Consider the following 16,560-nt stretch of genomic DNA (forward strand, 5'->3'; position numbering starts at 1 on the left):
GGAAATCATCTTCAATAAAAACCACAACTCTCATTTGTACATAGTGACCTGCGTGGTATTGGGCCTACTAACCTTGATTTTCTTTAATATCTAAGTCCTATGCTCATTACTCAGCCTCTATACATTTCCTACCAAAATCGTATTGCACATGTCATTTATTTGCAATCTTGAACATTCAGTATAAGTTTGTTGGATTCTTTGAGAATCAATTTTCTATCATTACCAGAACTCAAGCTTATCTTTAAATCCTGCTGAACATACACACACACACACACACACATACTTGTAGATGCCCTCGAATGAGGACCTATGAAATAACTCTCGCAAACATGGACTTTTTAAATTCCTTGTAAATGCCTTCAAACATGGACTCATGAATAAGGCCGTCAAACATGGACTTGTTAAATTCCTTGTTAATTAGGCGTTTTAACATGAACGTATTAAATCCCTTGTAAAGTCCTTTGAAAATGGACTTGATAACTTTAACCCAATGAAATGGACCTTTGACATTTATTATTTATACACATACATATGTACCTCCGAATGTGGACGTACTAGTTTGGCTAGGAGGAATTAGACCACCCAGGGTGGTCATGACAGGTGGCTATCTCATCAACTCAGCTCTCGATCAATTAACATAAGAAAAAGAGGATCATGGGGGACCAATAGTCACCGATTAGGCATTGTATTCTATAAATGGGGAGCAAGTAGATACAAGTAGTACGATGGGGCTTTAAACGCCTTCAAGAATGGACTCAGTAAATAAACAGTACAAGCATGGACCTTTGACATTCCTTCTTATACATAACTTCAAACGTGGACTTGGTAAACTAGCATATTGAACGTGGACTTGGTAAACTAGCATATTGAACGTGGACTTGGTAAACTAGCATATTGAACGTGGACGTTTGACATTAGATAACACACCGGTACTGTCAAATGTGGATTTTTTAAATTAATCAAGCAACTATGGACTGCTTACTTTCCTTGTTGTTTGTTGTACATGGTACCAGAACAAAAGCAAATTATTCATAAATAACTATGTGAGCGTTATAGATGTGAAAATATATATTACTGGTATATACATTCTACTACGTTTGTCATGAAACCATTTCCGAACATATCATATTCTGCATGTTATACTACGTACTCTACAACATAATGGACAACACGAAAGATTAAGGGTAGGCAACAATAATGGCAAATGCCATTTTTTAATCAAACAAAATATGCTTACGTTTTCATACACATAATCGTATGAAGTACATGGTCACAAGCTGGAGTACGTGATATAAAACTATCAAACACAATGATCCAAGTAGGGAACCAAATGTCAAGTTCAAAAATTTTAAACAAATTACAAAAACATGTTTTAGTAAGAGAAAAAGTGACTTGCATAACAAACATATATATAGAACTCATAATACATGTATGGAATTTCAACACAATTAAAGTGTTCCTTTGACGTAGCGTAATAGATGCCAACGTCACAAATATGCTGTCACAATTAAGACTGTTTAACAGGTGCAATGAAAGATATAAAAAATTGTAGGTGACATACAATAAATCATGTACATCTTCATAATATTTCACAGGCTTCAAGGTCTGTGTGAATGGAAATTTATCTAGCATTACAAGAAATTCCTTTAAGAGCAAAATATCTTTAACAGGATTCAAGCTGAACACTAACTCGCTAGAAAATGGCTATAAAAGGCATATAACTATCGGTACAACTGAAATAATTAAGTGTGACCTCCGTTTAAAGCTGTAATTTGCATTTAGGACAATTCGTATTAATTTTCTATTTCTATTTTTTCTTGCCAAACTGCATGGATCTGATTTTGTGCAGCTGATTGACCGTTTGCAGCTATAAAACTCACCAAAGAAAATTTGTTTTCTGCCCCCAAGCCAAAACAGTCTGTCCCTGAAAGGTTCAATTTAAAGTTATATTTCAGATATCTCCATGAAAAGCATGGTCTTGCTGGGCGCTTGCAGCCCTGAGTTATTGCACTATATAGGCTTACATAGTTCTCCGTTATGGGTTATAAACTCGAAGGGTTTGATTCTTTTCTTTTTGTTAAATCCTATGAACACGATCCCAATAGTTCATGAAAATTTACCTATATTTACGGATGTGCACCCTGAACCTTAATGATACCAATGACAAGGTTCAATAGTAGTAGACCAGTATACATTAACTCATAACAAGTGAATACAATAGTTCATCACTAGGTGGGAGAAGAGGCCATCAATATGAATACATTTGTGGACTGGTGTATGGTTAAATGACAACAAATTACAAACCTTACAAATCACATACTCCTAATCTTCTTCTTCACAAAACACTTTTAAGGAACAACTGGAGTTTTTACATTGTTGTACTTATACAAAAGAACTTAAACTGTACCACAGGTATAACTAGCTAAACTGCTCATTGGGTAGCTAGTAACAAGTAAATATTTCATTTGGTGGCCTCAAGAATTTCATACTGTTTTTTTAGACTCGAGATAGGTTGTGACTACAAGCCTTCAAAGTAATTGTCCATCAATAGAAACTTATAAATACAAATAACAAATATGCCTAACCCTTTTTCAAAATATACTGTTAACACATAACCTTTTTTGTAAATACAAACATAACACTGACAGTGGCAGATTCAGGAGTGGGTTTGGCACCCCCCCCCCCCTCAGAAAAAATTGTGTTTTTCAATCTTGTCTGTGTTTGGTTACAAGAATATTTTGTGTGAGCCTGAATTACACCCTTGTTGTTGTTGAAAATGTAAGAACCTTTGTATTAAATTGTTAACCCCCCCCCCCCAACCCCCACCCTAGCTAAGCAGGGTTAGGACTATACAGACAGAAACAAGTTCATTTGTTCCGTGTAAATCAGTCTGAATCTGTCACTGCCATTATATTTTTAGTAAAAAGAACTACATAACACATAAAAATTTTAGCCCAAAATTCTAACGTTGAAAGTGCAATAACAAACTGTATGACTTGAGTCATAGAGCATATATTGAACTACAAAATAAATGTGGGATTCACACTTAAAAAGTCAAGGAACCAACTGTTTCCTTTCATACTGAACTGAAAGATAACATATCTCTAACAATTTTAAAGTTATTCTAGACTTATAAAATAATCTCTTTTACTCAAAATTATGGCTTTTTTATCATTAAATATACCAATTACCAAGAGATGTAGATTAGATCTGTCAATCAGAGTGAAGTAATTTTGTTACTATCAAGTTGTTAGCATTTTATCTCACTCCACAACTGTAGTATAAAGGACGTCCATATTTGTTGTAATATTTCTAAAAGCCCCAGTGCATATGAGAACCTCTTTAACAAACTTAAGATGATTATTTTCATATATATAAACGTTATAATGCGTTGACATACAGGTACTGTACATGTTTATTCTTTGCCCCTAAATCCTGGTCAGCATACTGATAAAGCTGAAAACTAGTTTACTGATTAAAAAGAAATTAAACATATATGATCCATGTGCTTTAAGTAATATAAAACGATACCTGTGACATAATTTATGTCTTTAAATTCCTTGCTCATACACAGTATACATACAGTCTTCATTTATACCATATTACATCTTTGAAATCTACAGTGCTTAAATCAATTGCATCAATTAAATGAGGTGAATTGCTATTAAACGCATTTATCTACACAAAATAATGTTGAAGTCGTACATATATTATGTGGAGAGGATTTATATAACTTTCATTAAAAACCAAATGATGAAACTGTTAGGGAACATTTGTTTCTTTCATACTGATCTAGAACAAATGAAACCATAATATATAAATTTAGATTTCAAATGAAGAGCATGAAATATTCTATATACCTATAATTATTGCTTCTCTTATATGAAGTTCCCATCCATCACCCTTCATATAATGAATGGGCAAAGTCATGTCACCAAGTTGCTGAATTAATTTCACTCGATAGCTTTTTACTTCAATAGAGCTACACTACATGAACTTCCATACCGACTGTAGATATTTTACATAAACAAAAGGAAATCTATTTGTTGGTGCAACATTTCTCGAAACCCAATTAAATGTGACTACACATTTTCAAAGTCTCAACTTTAAATAGAATCACAAAAGAAACAGGACATACAGACTACTTCCATAATATGAATCTTTCACGTATGAACTAAAGTAATCAATGAAATCAACTGAGGGTATCCCACATTTAACTAGTGACTGCATTATCTACTCCAAAAAAATCAACAATAAATTTTGTCTTTAGGGTTTGATAAAATCTCATAATGCATACATGAGCAGCATTACAATACATAACACATTTCTCCTGTACATGTATATCATCAGTTCTGAACCTAAACCTTCATGTATGAACTTAACAAATCAATTCCAAAAGGGAGGAGGGAGAAGGGATCTTGCCGAATTTCAAGTCAGGCAACAAACATATCTTTTTTCTGTCTAACTAAAGTGCCCCAATTATTTTGCATATATGTACAAGCACACAATGATAACAAATCATTTGGCAACAGCCTGACACGATAAGTCCATTGCCACATCCCCCTCCCCTCCCCTTTTGGGAGAAATGTCACAATGTCTACAGGTATATATAATATGTATCATGATGAGCATTCATAAATGTACTTTACATCTTCAAGAATCCCATTACATCCTTCTTCCGAATCTGGTTTCGAACGAAATCTTTCACGTTGGTCCAAGATCGATCCCGAAAGGTTTGTGGCTCTGCATTGAAGAGTTTCAAAATATGTGCCTTTCCTGGTAGGGTACGTCTTAGGAGAAATGAGCCCAAATGGTCTGCGACAGTTGTCTTCTCTTTCAAAGTCCAGACTTTCCTGATTGGATGATTCTCAGAAGGACTTTTTGATTTCCCAGAGTAGGCACTACAGTCTGTTTACCAAGGAGAATATATATCTTTTAAACCTTCAATCAGAAAATATATTTCATTTTGAGACAAAACAGCACATATAGCCCTACGTCCATGCCTTTGGCTCCCAGATAGAATAGAGTGAAACTGTCATGAAACATAAAACTAGAACTACATGTATACATTATTCAAGTGAAAATACCCAGTACCATTTTTTGGTGGAAAATAATATAACCCTACATGTTGTATTAACAGGAAATCTCTCTCTCTCTCTCTCTCTCTCTCTATATATATATATATGTGAAGTATATGTGAAGAAAATATGCTTTGGTCGATTCATCAAGTACTGGGTGTTCTATTTTTGTTAGGACAAATAATGAAACGTTCAAATAGTGCAACTGCATTCTAACAATCATAATTCAATCAATTAAAGCAGCCCTGACTCAAAGAAACTATATGCACCACTGGCTTTCAGCTACTGACTAGGATTTGACTTTCTCTTGTTTAACATACCTTCTGTCCTCACAGTCACCAAAGGTGAATCATCAGACTGCACATCTTCACCCTCAGAATCTGACTCGGCATCAGTGATGTACTCTACAAAAAATCAAAAGAAATATTTATAATTAGCATAAGTTATGTTATATCAGGCCCGTAACAGTGTTTTTATGTGTATACAAATATTCTGAAAAAGTATTTTTCTACATGAAAGGAATTAGCCTCATAGAATTATTTAGGACAAACTAACAACAGGAATGAAATTCATGCATGTCTTATATATAATTAATTTATAGTTTCAGTAATAAACATTTTAATTCATTATGAACACAACATGGTTCGACATGATTACAATGCTTAGCTCACGACAGATGCATGCAGATTTCTCTCTCTTTCAATCTTTTGGACATCTATCAAACAGTCTTGCACAAAATCGCCAATTATGCACCCCCCAAAATATCTTAATTATTCATCTACTTTTTTTCTTTGTTAAGGGTCCTACGGTTCTGTATCCCTTTTTATAAAGATATATTGAATATGAAAAAGAAAATCAAATTTATTAGTTTGAAATTGCTGGAATATACATGTTTATGTTCAATACATTGTTGTTGTGTTTTTTCTGTTACTTTGATTGCTACTATTATGTACATGTATTCATGAAGGACACCATGGAAGAACAGCGGTATTATATTGATACCCAGCTGGAATGGGCCATCCGCCATATTTTTTATTCAATTTACACTATGTATTATGTATTATTGATTTATGAAAATAAAAGCAAACAAAACCTGCACGTTTTTCTACTCTAGTTGTTCTTTGCAGTTTGCATGAAGAATTCAAAAGAAAATATTATGCACTTTACCTTCACTGGGATCCAACTGCACTTCCTCTAGTCCTTTATTGGCAAGACCTTCAAGATCTCCCCTCTCCATCTTCAGAAGAACTTTTGAAACCTTCGCCAGTTGCACTGTTGAATCTGGGAGTCTATAGTATTCCCGATGCGTTCTGATGTCATGCCCAAGGAAATTAGCTAAGACATCTAGCTCATTTTCCTTTAAATTCATAATCTGGGCTACAGTGGCAATTTGCTTTCTCAGATGTGTTGCTCTGAGATGTTCTGGATGTTCAGCATTACATTTGGTGGAATGAACACGGATAGCATCGCATGCTCTCCGGTGCCCTTCCCCTGATCCAGCAAACACATATGTGTTGCTCTCCTCGATGCCAGCCTCACATCTCCTCTCTTTCAACAAGTCCATTGCCCTCTTCATTGTCGTTGTCAAAAGTACAGGCACCGTCCTCAAACGTTTTCCCACGATTTCGACTCTCCATAGAACTCGACAAAGTGCTCTCTCCCACTTGCTGAGAGCACCATCAATTATACCACCTTCTCCTTGCGAGCAATTTTCATAATCTTGCATGGTCATTTTTGAGACCTCTCCAGGTCTTTTCCTGTTGAAGACAACAATATGTGCCAGCAGTACTTCAGAAAGATTATGCCATTCATGTGCAATTCTGTTGGTGTTGCTCTCTTTCTCAAGCCCATTCAATTTTGCATGCATTTCTCCCTTGAGATGTTTCGCAAATTTGACTACATCTTCGGTAAGTGGCAACAACTTTGGGTTATTTCTTCTTCCTTCTTGAAGACTTCTTAGTGCATGGTGAGTTACATAGCTCCCCCATTGAAGGTCATACAGGGTCAAGAATGCCTTGCAACTTTTCTTGATGGCAGAGTTCTGCGTCATAATGGCTTTTCCTTGTAGAATCTCGCAACAAGTCTTCAGACCGTGTCCGATCTTTAATGCAAGACTGGGGGTTTTGTAGACATTGTTTTCAGCACAAAATCCTGCAGCCAGTTTTGTAGCAGACGTCACTGCAACAAACTTCTCAGGACGTATGAGACTTGCAAGATCGACATTGGTCTCCCCTGTCATTGATCTGTACTCGAGGACCATTCTTCCTAGCTCCCTTGACCGTTGCCTGATATAGTTCTCTTGGTCTCTGCTATGTCCATGTTTCATGGTTAACTTCTCAGCAAATTTTGTTATTAGGTCATCCGACCTGACCACAGCGGCTATATTGTCATCGATCATGTTCGACAGGATTTCAATGGTTCTCGTATCCACCCCAGGAGTATTTGGTAGCAGCATTTTGGCAGCACGCACTTTTCCTCGTTTCTTTGTTTTCCCAGATGGTATACTATCAAGTATCTGGCTGCACTTGTGTTTCCACAATTCTGTCTTCGTGATAAAACCATAACAGTTTGAGCAGGGAACGTAATCTGATGGATCTGACTTGTCTGCTGGCCTATGAACAACAATGAGTTCTCCAACTCCCTTCTTCAGGACAGAGATATTGTGTAGGTAGTTTCCATAATTGCGCATTAGTGTCAATTGTCTCACTTTATCCTTTTGGTCTTCACTAGAAAGCCATTTCTGCACCTGTGGTTCGTTTCTGTGTTTGGGAGTTTGTAAATGGCGAGGTAATTTCTTCTGAGGTTCCATGCAGAAAGGACAATATTGGACTTTATCCCAGCTTTTACTTCTTCCATTTGCTGTGGCATTCACTTGTATCCCTGAAGACCTACTGCAGGCATGCAATACTGCTTTTGAGGTGCTGTCTACATGATTCTCACTGGTTGATGCTTCATCTTCATGAGTGGGTAGACAACCACGATGAATATTAAAAGATCCAGGGATAGGAATGACAGGACTCATCTCCCTTTCCCCAACATCATCATCAGATTCCGGTATGTAATCCGGGTCAGAATCATCTGTTAGATCTGTAGTAGTTTCCGACAGGTCTGACACCTCTGACATGGCCTGAAAAAAAAAACAGTAAGAGAAACTGAAATTAGAGTCCATATAGAAAGCAAACATCAAATATCTCCTGCTGAATTGGTCAAATGTAAGTACACTATTAAGGCAAATTATGTTTTATAGGTCCCCTGACATGCATGTTTACTTCTATGCTGGGTCTGCATGATAGATCAACAAACCATTAACTGTTTTATCTTAATGTGTATTATGTATGTTTTTAAAGATTTTTTGTGTGCATTTTTCTAGACCCTAATTGTTAAAGTCCCACCCTGCAAAATCCTCCAGATCAAACTGTGCCTATTGTGAAGTTTTCTGCCAGCTTAGATAAAAGAGTACAATATTATACACCAATAATACCATAGGTGCATCATCAACTGGTTCTTGAGATAATGTGATCACAAGCTATTTTTGCATACAGAATGAGCCCTGTGACCTTTGACCTTGTGACCCCAAAATATAATCAGTTATTGATTTTGCGAGATACATACATTGATTTTGCAAGATACATACATGAATTAAGTTTGGCGGGAACCCATCAATCGGTTCTCGAGATAATGCGATCACAAGCTTTGTATGCATACATAATGAGCCCTGTGACCTGTGACCTTGTGACCCCAAAATCTAATCAGTTAATTGGCCTTGCAAGATACATACATGACCCAAGTTTGGAGAAAATCCATCAATCGGTTCTTGAGATAACGCGATCATGAGAACGGACGTACAGACGGGCGGACAGACGGACAACCCAAAAACATAACGCCTCCGAAAACAGTTATTAATGCATTGATCTATAAACCTATTAATCACCACACCCAAAATAAAGGGGATTGATTTTCCTCAAACAACACATGTGTTGGTGTACTGGTGAAAAAAAACCTTCAAGTATGGACTTGCTGAATTAATACGACAAACATGGACCTAGCTATTTAAAACTGTTAAATTTCAATTGGTGTGATTTAAAACCTTCAAATGTGGACTTGCTAATTTAAGCAAACAAACATGGACTTTCACATTCCTGGATATTTATTACTGTATACAATTGCTAATTATGGTAGAGAATGTATTTGTAGTGTATAGGCAAGTAAATATTTGCCCTAAGTATGTTTACATCATTGCCCACATGCAAGGAAATTTATTAAAAACATTCTTCTTAATTAACAAAACATTTTAGAAATACATACATCTAGGCCTTCTGGTCCCTCTTCACTTCCATCTATGACACCTGGGGAATCTGAGTCCGGGTTATAGCAGGCATCAACCTGGCTGCAAGACATGCTGTTACTCAGGGAGTGTACCTCTTGCCTAGCTGTCCCATTATCATCGGATGTTGGTGTGCCACCCTCTTGAGAGTGGGGTAGTAGTTGACTGGTGGATGGTGTTCCTTGGATAGGACACTGGTGAGAGCTTTGGTTGCTGATGTTGTTCATGATTGGTTGTGATGCTGGCTTGGATGTTGCATCTGGCATATAGGGCAGCTTATTGGTGGTAGTGGAGGTGACAATGTCCATGCTGTTGGGTGTCGGCAGCTTGTTTATAGCCGTTTCCTGCATGTTACTGGAGGTGTGCTCCACAATTGGTGTGTGCAATTGGGTCTGAAATTTAAATTAATATTTGAGTTGAGTTTCTGATACACTCTGAAGTAAAACATTTATTGTGACAACTACATAACATTTTGTCTTAAGGCTGCTGCATGCCGAAAACCTATATGAAACATATGAAAAGCATTAATGGCTATATCGCAATATCATCAGCATACCTGCAGTACTCCAGATTTTGTACATGTATGGTGAAAGCCTAAAATCATCAAGAATAATTGGCACAATAGTTTTTTATTTCCTTATAGCCCCAGAAAAGTTAACAAATTTCCAATGGTCCACCTAATTTTATTTCAAACAACACATTTGTTTGTGTACTGGTGAAAAAAAACCTTCAAGTATGGACTTGCTAAATTAATACGACAAACATGGACTCATTTACATGTATTCTAAACTGTTAAATTTCAATTAGTGCGATTTAAAATCTTCAAATGTGGACTTGCTAATTTAAGTAAACAAACATGGACTTTCACATTCCTGGATATTTATTACTGTATCAATATTGCTCATTATGGTAAAGAATGTATTTGTAGTGTATAGGCAAGTAAATATTTGCCCTAAGTATGTTTACATCATTGCCCACATGCAAGGAAATTTATTAAAAACATTCTTCTTAATTAATTAACAAAACATTTTAGAAATACATACATCTAGGCCTTCTGGTCCCTCTTCACTTCCATCTATGACACCTGGGGAATCTGAGTCCGGGTTATAGCAGGCATCAACCTGGCTGCAAGACATGCTGTTACTCAGGGAGTGTACCTCTTGCCTAGCTGTCCCATTATCATCGGATGTTGGTGTGCCACCCTCTTGAGAGTGGGGTAGTAGTTGACTGGTGGATGGTGTTCCTTGGATAGGACACTGGTGAGAGCTTTGGTTGCTGATGTTGTTCATGATTGGTTGTGATGCTGGCTTGGATGTTGCATTTGGCATATAGGGCAGCTTATTGGTGGTAGTGGAGGTGACAATGTCCATGCTGTGGGGTGTCGGCAGCTTCTTGCTAGGCGTTTCCTGCACGTTGATGTTAGTGTGTGGCATGACGTTTGGTGTGGGAGGCTGCAATTTAAATCAATACATGAGTCTGATTTTGGATACACTATGAAGCAAATGTTTATCATGAGAGCGATGTGACGTTTTCTGTATAGTTGTTTGTATATTCCATTATATCATTATTTGCAAAATCTCAATATCGTATAAGAAAAATTATAGTGCTGGAGAATCTACAGTCACCTAAAGCGTACATTTAAATTATCGACTCTAGAGTTGTATGATATTATTGACATAAATATTTGAATACCACTTGTACAAAGTAATTATATAATATTCTTTTTCATCATCTTTTTTTGAAAGTTTTTGAAGTGCTCTCCTTAAAAGGTCCAAGGATTGATAGAGTATAGGGCAGCGTGGAATAAGGGCATCAAGGAAAACTAATGTCCAACATTGTGCGATAGTAAATGAAAAGAACAATAATGATGGAGGTGGTAAATTAGCTTTTGCAAAAACTGGATAATGTTCATATTTCACCAGTAAATACAAAATAAAACAAAGTGTAATATCGTACCTGCCGCCATGGCAAATCCTTAGTGCCGTAATCGTATCGTATTTCCTCCCCCACCTGAATATCGTCACATGCAAACAGACACAGATGTGGACTTGAGTCATGCAGGATGATTTTCTTCATTACAGAATTTGGTGCCTTATGATCATCATTAATCCAACGGCCTAACCCCGCCTCTGGATCAGATGCATCAATGCTGCAGTCGCAAGATAAATGAAAAAAGATTGCATGCTTAGAGGTAGCATGAAACTATACTGAACAAAATACAGCTCAAATAGACCTGTGTACAAATGTTAGAGTTAAGGCTCATATTTCAAAATAAAAGTTATAACTAATACATACCAGTATTTTTGTTGTTGTAAATATTTGCAAGCCCTGGCATTTCCAGCCCTAATTGGCAAGTACAATTAATGAAGAATGGCATGAAATTTATAAGTGACCTATTTTATCAATAGAACGTCGGAATTTAATGATGAGAGGGGGAAATGAAAAGATTTTTGGTTGATCGATACAAAACTATGACCCCCACTATTTTCAGTACCAGGGTGATTTTTTTGCCCAAATTTGAACCCTCTTCTGAAAATACTTGAGAATAACATACAAAATGCAAGTAAATCATTATTCCACCAAATTATAGCTACATATTACCCTTCGTGATCACATGCATGGTCTAGCTCATTTTCATCATTGCAGAAAAGGTTTTAAATACTTTGATAAGGCACACAGGCCACACCTATTCCATCATATCTTCTTAAAAAAAACTCTACAAATGTTTATGGTATCATTGCAGAAATCATGAACACAAATAATTCAAGTCACTATAATTGATCTGAAATATAAATAGCAGCATACAGTATGGTAACAAATTGATGAAATAACATAGTTGTAGTTTTCTTTATTTTCATTTTTCTTGAAACAGAAATTAAAGAAACTTTACTAACCTGTAGTTCACACCTGTATGAAGAAAATGAAATGTGTAGTCATTGTCTTCATCTGCATCTAATGTCTCACTGAAAATCCCTCTGTATTCTAGAAGAAAATCACCTTTCTGGAAGTGTTTGCATGTGAAAAGTCCATGACCTGAAGTGGAGTACACATGATATTTTACATTCTAAAGCTTACAAAAATATTCCTTACAATAGTCTGGAAAGTTCGGCTTCGTAAGGCATTAGCTGTTAAAATGGTTCAACAAAGTTTTATGAATTAAATGCGTAATTTGGGTGGCATAAGCATTCCACATAAAGCCATCTATGCCCTCTAATATCCACTACATTTGTCTTCACTCTGCTGCTCTGAAGTTTAAATCTACTAACTTATGAACCATAATTTTGTGAAATCAAAGCTTTGCATTTAATAATTGTACTGGCTTATAATTAATTGCAATTAAGGTACATGTACATGTATCACAAATAGTTAAAACTGTTATAGAAATCGTTCCAATCTACTTTATCCCAGCTCCAAATTACAGTTAATTCGTTGATCACTTGTAAAACATGTATATGCATGTCTAATAAAAATAAAATCGTCTCTGGGAGTTAATGCAATCAAATATTTTGATTTCACCCACCTATTGTCTCATTCACAAACTTTATTTCAAAGCCATCTGGGTCTTTTTCAGCCCTGCACCATTTCTCTACCTGTTGATGCGGTGCAACACGGCGGCGTCTGGTTGTCATCTAATGATAAAAAGAAGACAAGAGAAGGTGATGCATGTAAATCATAAGTTGGGTCTGGTCTAAGGACCATTCGCAATTTTCAAGACTATCTTTCCTTGATATTCTTTCTTGCATGTAGGCCTAAGTCAAGTCTATATATCTAGCCCGAGACAGTTATACTGTGGAAGCAGGATTGCTCTGCTAATTCTAACCAGCCAGCTTGCATGCATGGACTTATGACAGACCTTGCAAAGAGTTCAGATGCTCTTTTGATGACCAGAATGAGATCCAAATCCTAACTGGGATTACCTTTAATTTAGTTTGTTACTGTCAACAAAAGGAACATAAAATACATGTACAAGAAGCATTTTACAAGCTTTAATTTGTAAATTAATATTTTGTAATGATTTTGTACATATAAATCTAGGAAATGTTCTTAAATCACATTGTAGTGTCCTCTATTCTTCTTCACAAACTAGTCAATAAAAATGTGTACATGATGTGAATGCAGAAACTTAATGAGGTATGTAATATTGCAATTACTGTCCAAATGAGGATAACTTCATTAACTTAATAGCTCACCTCAACATATTTTCTTTTGGAGAGAAGAAAATGGATAGCTAGTATAGCAGGGATAGAAACATTACGTTCAGAACATGCATACACAGACAAAGAAGATGAAGACAAACATTTAAAGAAAAAGATACGATACGACCATGATAATGTAAAGAAAACAAAGAATGATCAAGAGATGGAGAAAAAAGAAGACAAAGCACTGACAAGACAATCCATGTAGTGGATCATCATTTGCAGAAGAAGAAGCATGCAGGGGCAGAGAAGATGGAGGATGACAGGGATGAAAAGATGGAGGATGACAGGGATGAAAAGATGGAGGGTGACAGGGATGAAAAGATGGAGTAGGGCAAAGACCAATGCTGGGGAGAGTAGAAGAAGGCAGATCAGAGATAGAAAGTTCAAGAAGTGAGGGCAGTGACTGAGTAGACTGATGAAGAGATGGATCGGAAGGTTTTGAACTGCTTGATGTAACTGACGGAATAGAAGACAACGAAGAAGAACGAGAAGGAGGAGGAGGAGGGGGAGGAAGATCATCCATAGTCATTGTTTTAGCTGTGGAAAATAAAGAGGGTGAAAATTTGAAGAAAAAAAAACAATAAAAACCTAAATTTGACTGTTATGATTTAGGGTTGATTCTAAAGTTAAATAAATGCTTAAGACTAGTATTAAGTTAAGCCAAACAAACTCTAAACAACAGAAACTAGACTAGGTTTATAGATCTATCTCAACCTTTTCTAGTGATTGTTAGGTGGGCATCAAATATCGTGCAGTCTTTCGCTTCAATAAGGATCTAGATTCTACTGGTCTATAAGTAATGTTCCTTCTAAGCTCTTACATCTGTAAAAGTTCATTTTTCATCATTGTCAGATTGAAGATAAACACACTGCAGATATCAGAGTGGTGTGCAACGTAGTCAATAATGCTAATGGCGAAAACAGACTTCAATTCAAATGCAGAAATTAATAATAATAATAATAATAATAGTTTGTCCTTATATAGCGCATTTCAGGACCACAGGCTCTCTCAATGTGCTTTACAGATATATATTAATACCCGGGTCACACTTTGTATGCATATTCTCCGCTCCCTGGGGAGCATTCCAGCGAGTCGCCATTTTACAAGCGCCACTTGCTAATCAAACCACATTAACTTTTGCATCCTACTGGGTACTCATTTAACACCTGGGTGGAGAGTGGCAAATGTAGATCAATGTCTTGCCAAAGGACATTAGTGCCGCGGCAGGACTTGAACCGCGGACCTTGTGTTCCACAGCCCGGTGACATATTCACTCGACCAAGACACCTCAAATTAAGGTAGAGGTCTAGCTGGTAAAGATGAAAAATAAAGAGCCTATATCTGAGGTGAGGGAGATTTATTATTACAGGTTTAGATCGATCTAGATCATGTTTATTTTTTTATCTCACTGGATCATTATCAGTTCAATTCATAGTCGGATAGAAATGTGTCTAGTCTAACTTTAACTAACGTACTGGTACGTGCGATGACATTATTGCCTAAGAAAAGTTAGATTCAATCCAATTTAGATATGATTATGAACACCTTTTTTACTTATTTTTCAGTCAGTTTCTCCAATTTATACATTTACAGTGCATATAAAAAAAAGCCGATTATACTCCCATTCAAATCAATTCCAGACTAAGTAGATCTCGACTCAATCTACTTTAGATATGAACACCCTTTTTTACTCATTTTTCAGTCAGTTTCTCCAATTTATACAGTTACAGTGCATATAAACATAAGCCGATTATACTCCCATTCAAATCAATTCCTGACTAAATAGATCTAGATCTAGATCTCGACTCAATCTACTTTAGATATGAACACCCTTTTTTACTCATTTTTCAGTCAGTTTCTCTAATACAGTAACAGTGCATTTTAAAAAAAAAGGCTGATTATACTCCCAATCAAATCAATTGCTCTTTTGCATGCATACAAAAGATAGAAGAAAACCGTGGACGTCCACCTTTCCCGGGCGTCCATGGTTAGAAGGTATGTATTCCTGCAAATGTCCACGTTCGCAAAGAGGCCTACTTAAAATCATATTGCTGATTTTATTTCCCCTCTTCTTTTAATTTGGCGCAAGCCATTTTTGGCACTATGGACAAAAAAGGTCAATGTTAACTCAAGCGAGAAGAAATATTTGTTATTTTAGTGGCATTTTATAGAAAAAAAACTAGGCTTTACTCTATGGCTAGGTCTCGAGCACGTTTAAAAATGCCCTTCCTAGACTATTTTGAAAAGTAATTTTGACAGATTTGTCAAAAGTGTTACGTTTTTTAAAATACGTACTGTATTGTCCCAGATTAAGACCTAGCTCTATACTTTTCTTCCATCAAATATATAATTTTACTTACTTTAATTAAAGATATTTGTTGACCATCCGTTTCGGCATCGCCATCAATCAGCATGCAGCTAGCGACTCGAAATGTTACTTGTAGAAGACGGGCACCGCGCCGTTAAGCCGCGGGGCGCGTCCCGTGCAGCTCAGGCCAGAGTACCCGGAAGTCCGACGTCCCCGTCAAGACCTCGCTAACGCGCGTTATCTGAAATCACAAGGTAAAACAGGGACTCCCCTAAACTGATCCAAAGCTGGCAGCAGACGGAAATGAAATCCGCCGATCGAGTAATTTTGTCCCACCGATCATTAATCCTAGTCGGTCGTAATGATATGCACACCGGTGTATCAGATTTGTTAACGGTTATCGTGGACCTAGCTCCAATCGAGTCTCCTATTTGATATGGTACTTGTTTAGCCGTAAAAATTCATATTAAAGATAAAAGAGAACCGTGGACGTCCACCTTCGCCGGGCGTCCATGGTTAGAAGGTGTGTATTCCTACAAAGGTCCACGTTCGCGGCCATTTACAAACGCACACACACACACACACACACAAAGCAATAAAGAAGGGGGATTTTAACCCATTTTCAACATGAACTTGACTGTCCCTGCTAAT

General features: G+C 36.7%; 2 protein-coding genes across 5 annotated transcripts in view; both read right to left on the reverse strand.

The window, feature by feature from the left end:
* LOC115924949 overlaps positions 1-16,560 on the reverse strand; it is an 81,763-nt gene that overhangs the window by 44,525 nt on the left and 20,678 nt on the right. The window lies entirely within an intron of this gene.
* Positions 4,474-16,361, reverse strand: LOC115924948. Of its 4 annotated transcripts, XM_030987947.1 has the most exons (10): positions 15,962-16,361; positions 13,593-14,138; positions 12,923-13,031; positions 12,297-12,435; positions 11,359-11,551; positions 10,446-10,853; positions 9,384-9,794; positions 6,246-8,205; positions 5,399-5,482; positions 4,474-4,908 (listed from the first exon to the last, which is right to left on the reverse strand). In XM_030987947.1, exons 3-10 carry the CDS (start codon positions 13,029-13,031, stop codon positions 4,646-4,648), a joined length of 3,567 nt encoding a protein of 1,188 aa, XP_030843807.1. In that variant the 5' UTR covers positions 13,593-14,138; positions 15,962-16,361; the 3' UTR covers positions 4,474-4,645. The 4 variants fall into 4 exon arrangements, with proteins under 4 accessions (XP_030843807.1, XP_030843808.1, XP_030843806.1 ...); XM_030987948.1 differs by lacking the exon at positions 13,593-14,138 and having other exon boundaries at positions 12,297-12,309; XM_030987946.1 differs by lacking the exon at positions 13,593-14,138.

This window comes from Strongylocentrotus purpuratus, unplaced genomic scaffold, assembly GCF_000002235.5.
Source record: "Strongylocentrotus purpuratus isolate Spur 01 unplaced genomic scaffold, Spur_5.0 spur5_scaffold_17, whole genome shotgun sequence".
NCBI classification, from domain to species: Eukaryota; Metazoa; Echinodermata; class Echinoidea; order Camarodonta; family Strongylocentrotidae; genus Strongylocentrotus; species Strongylocentrotus purpuratus.

Coding starts and splice junctions, on each gene's coding strand:
- LOC115924948 (XM_030987946.1), bottom strand. CDS start 16,015: ATGCTGATTGATGGCGATGCCGAAACGGATGGTCAACAAATATCTTTA. Junction 11,552..12,296: donor CATACAGGTGTGAACTACAG/GTTAGTAAAGTT, acceptor TTGCGACTGCAG/CATTGATGCATCTGATCCAG. Junction 4,909..5,398: donor GGTGACTGTGAGGACAGAAG/GTATGTTAAACA, acceptor CTTGGTAAACAG/ACTGTAGTGCCTACTCTGGG.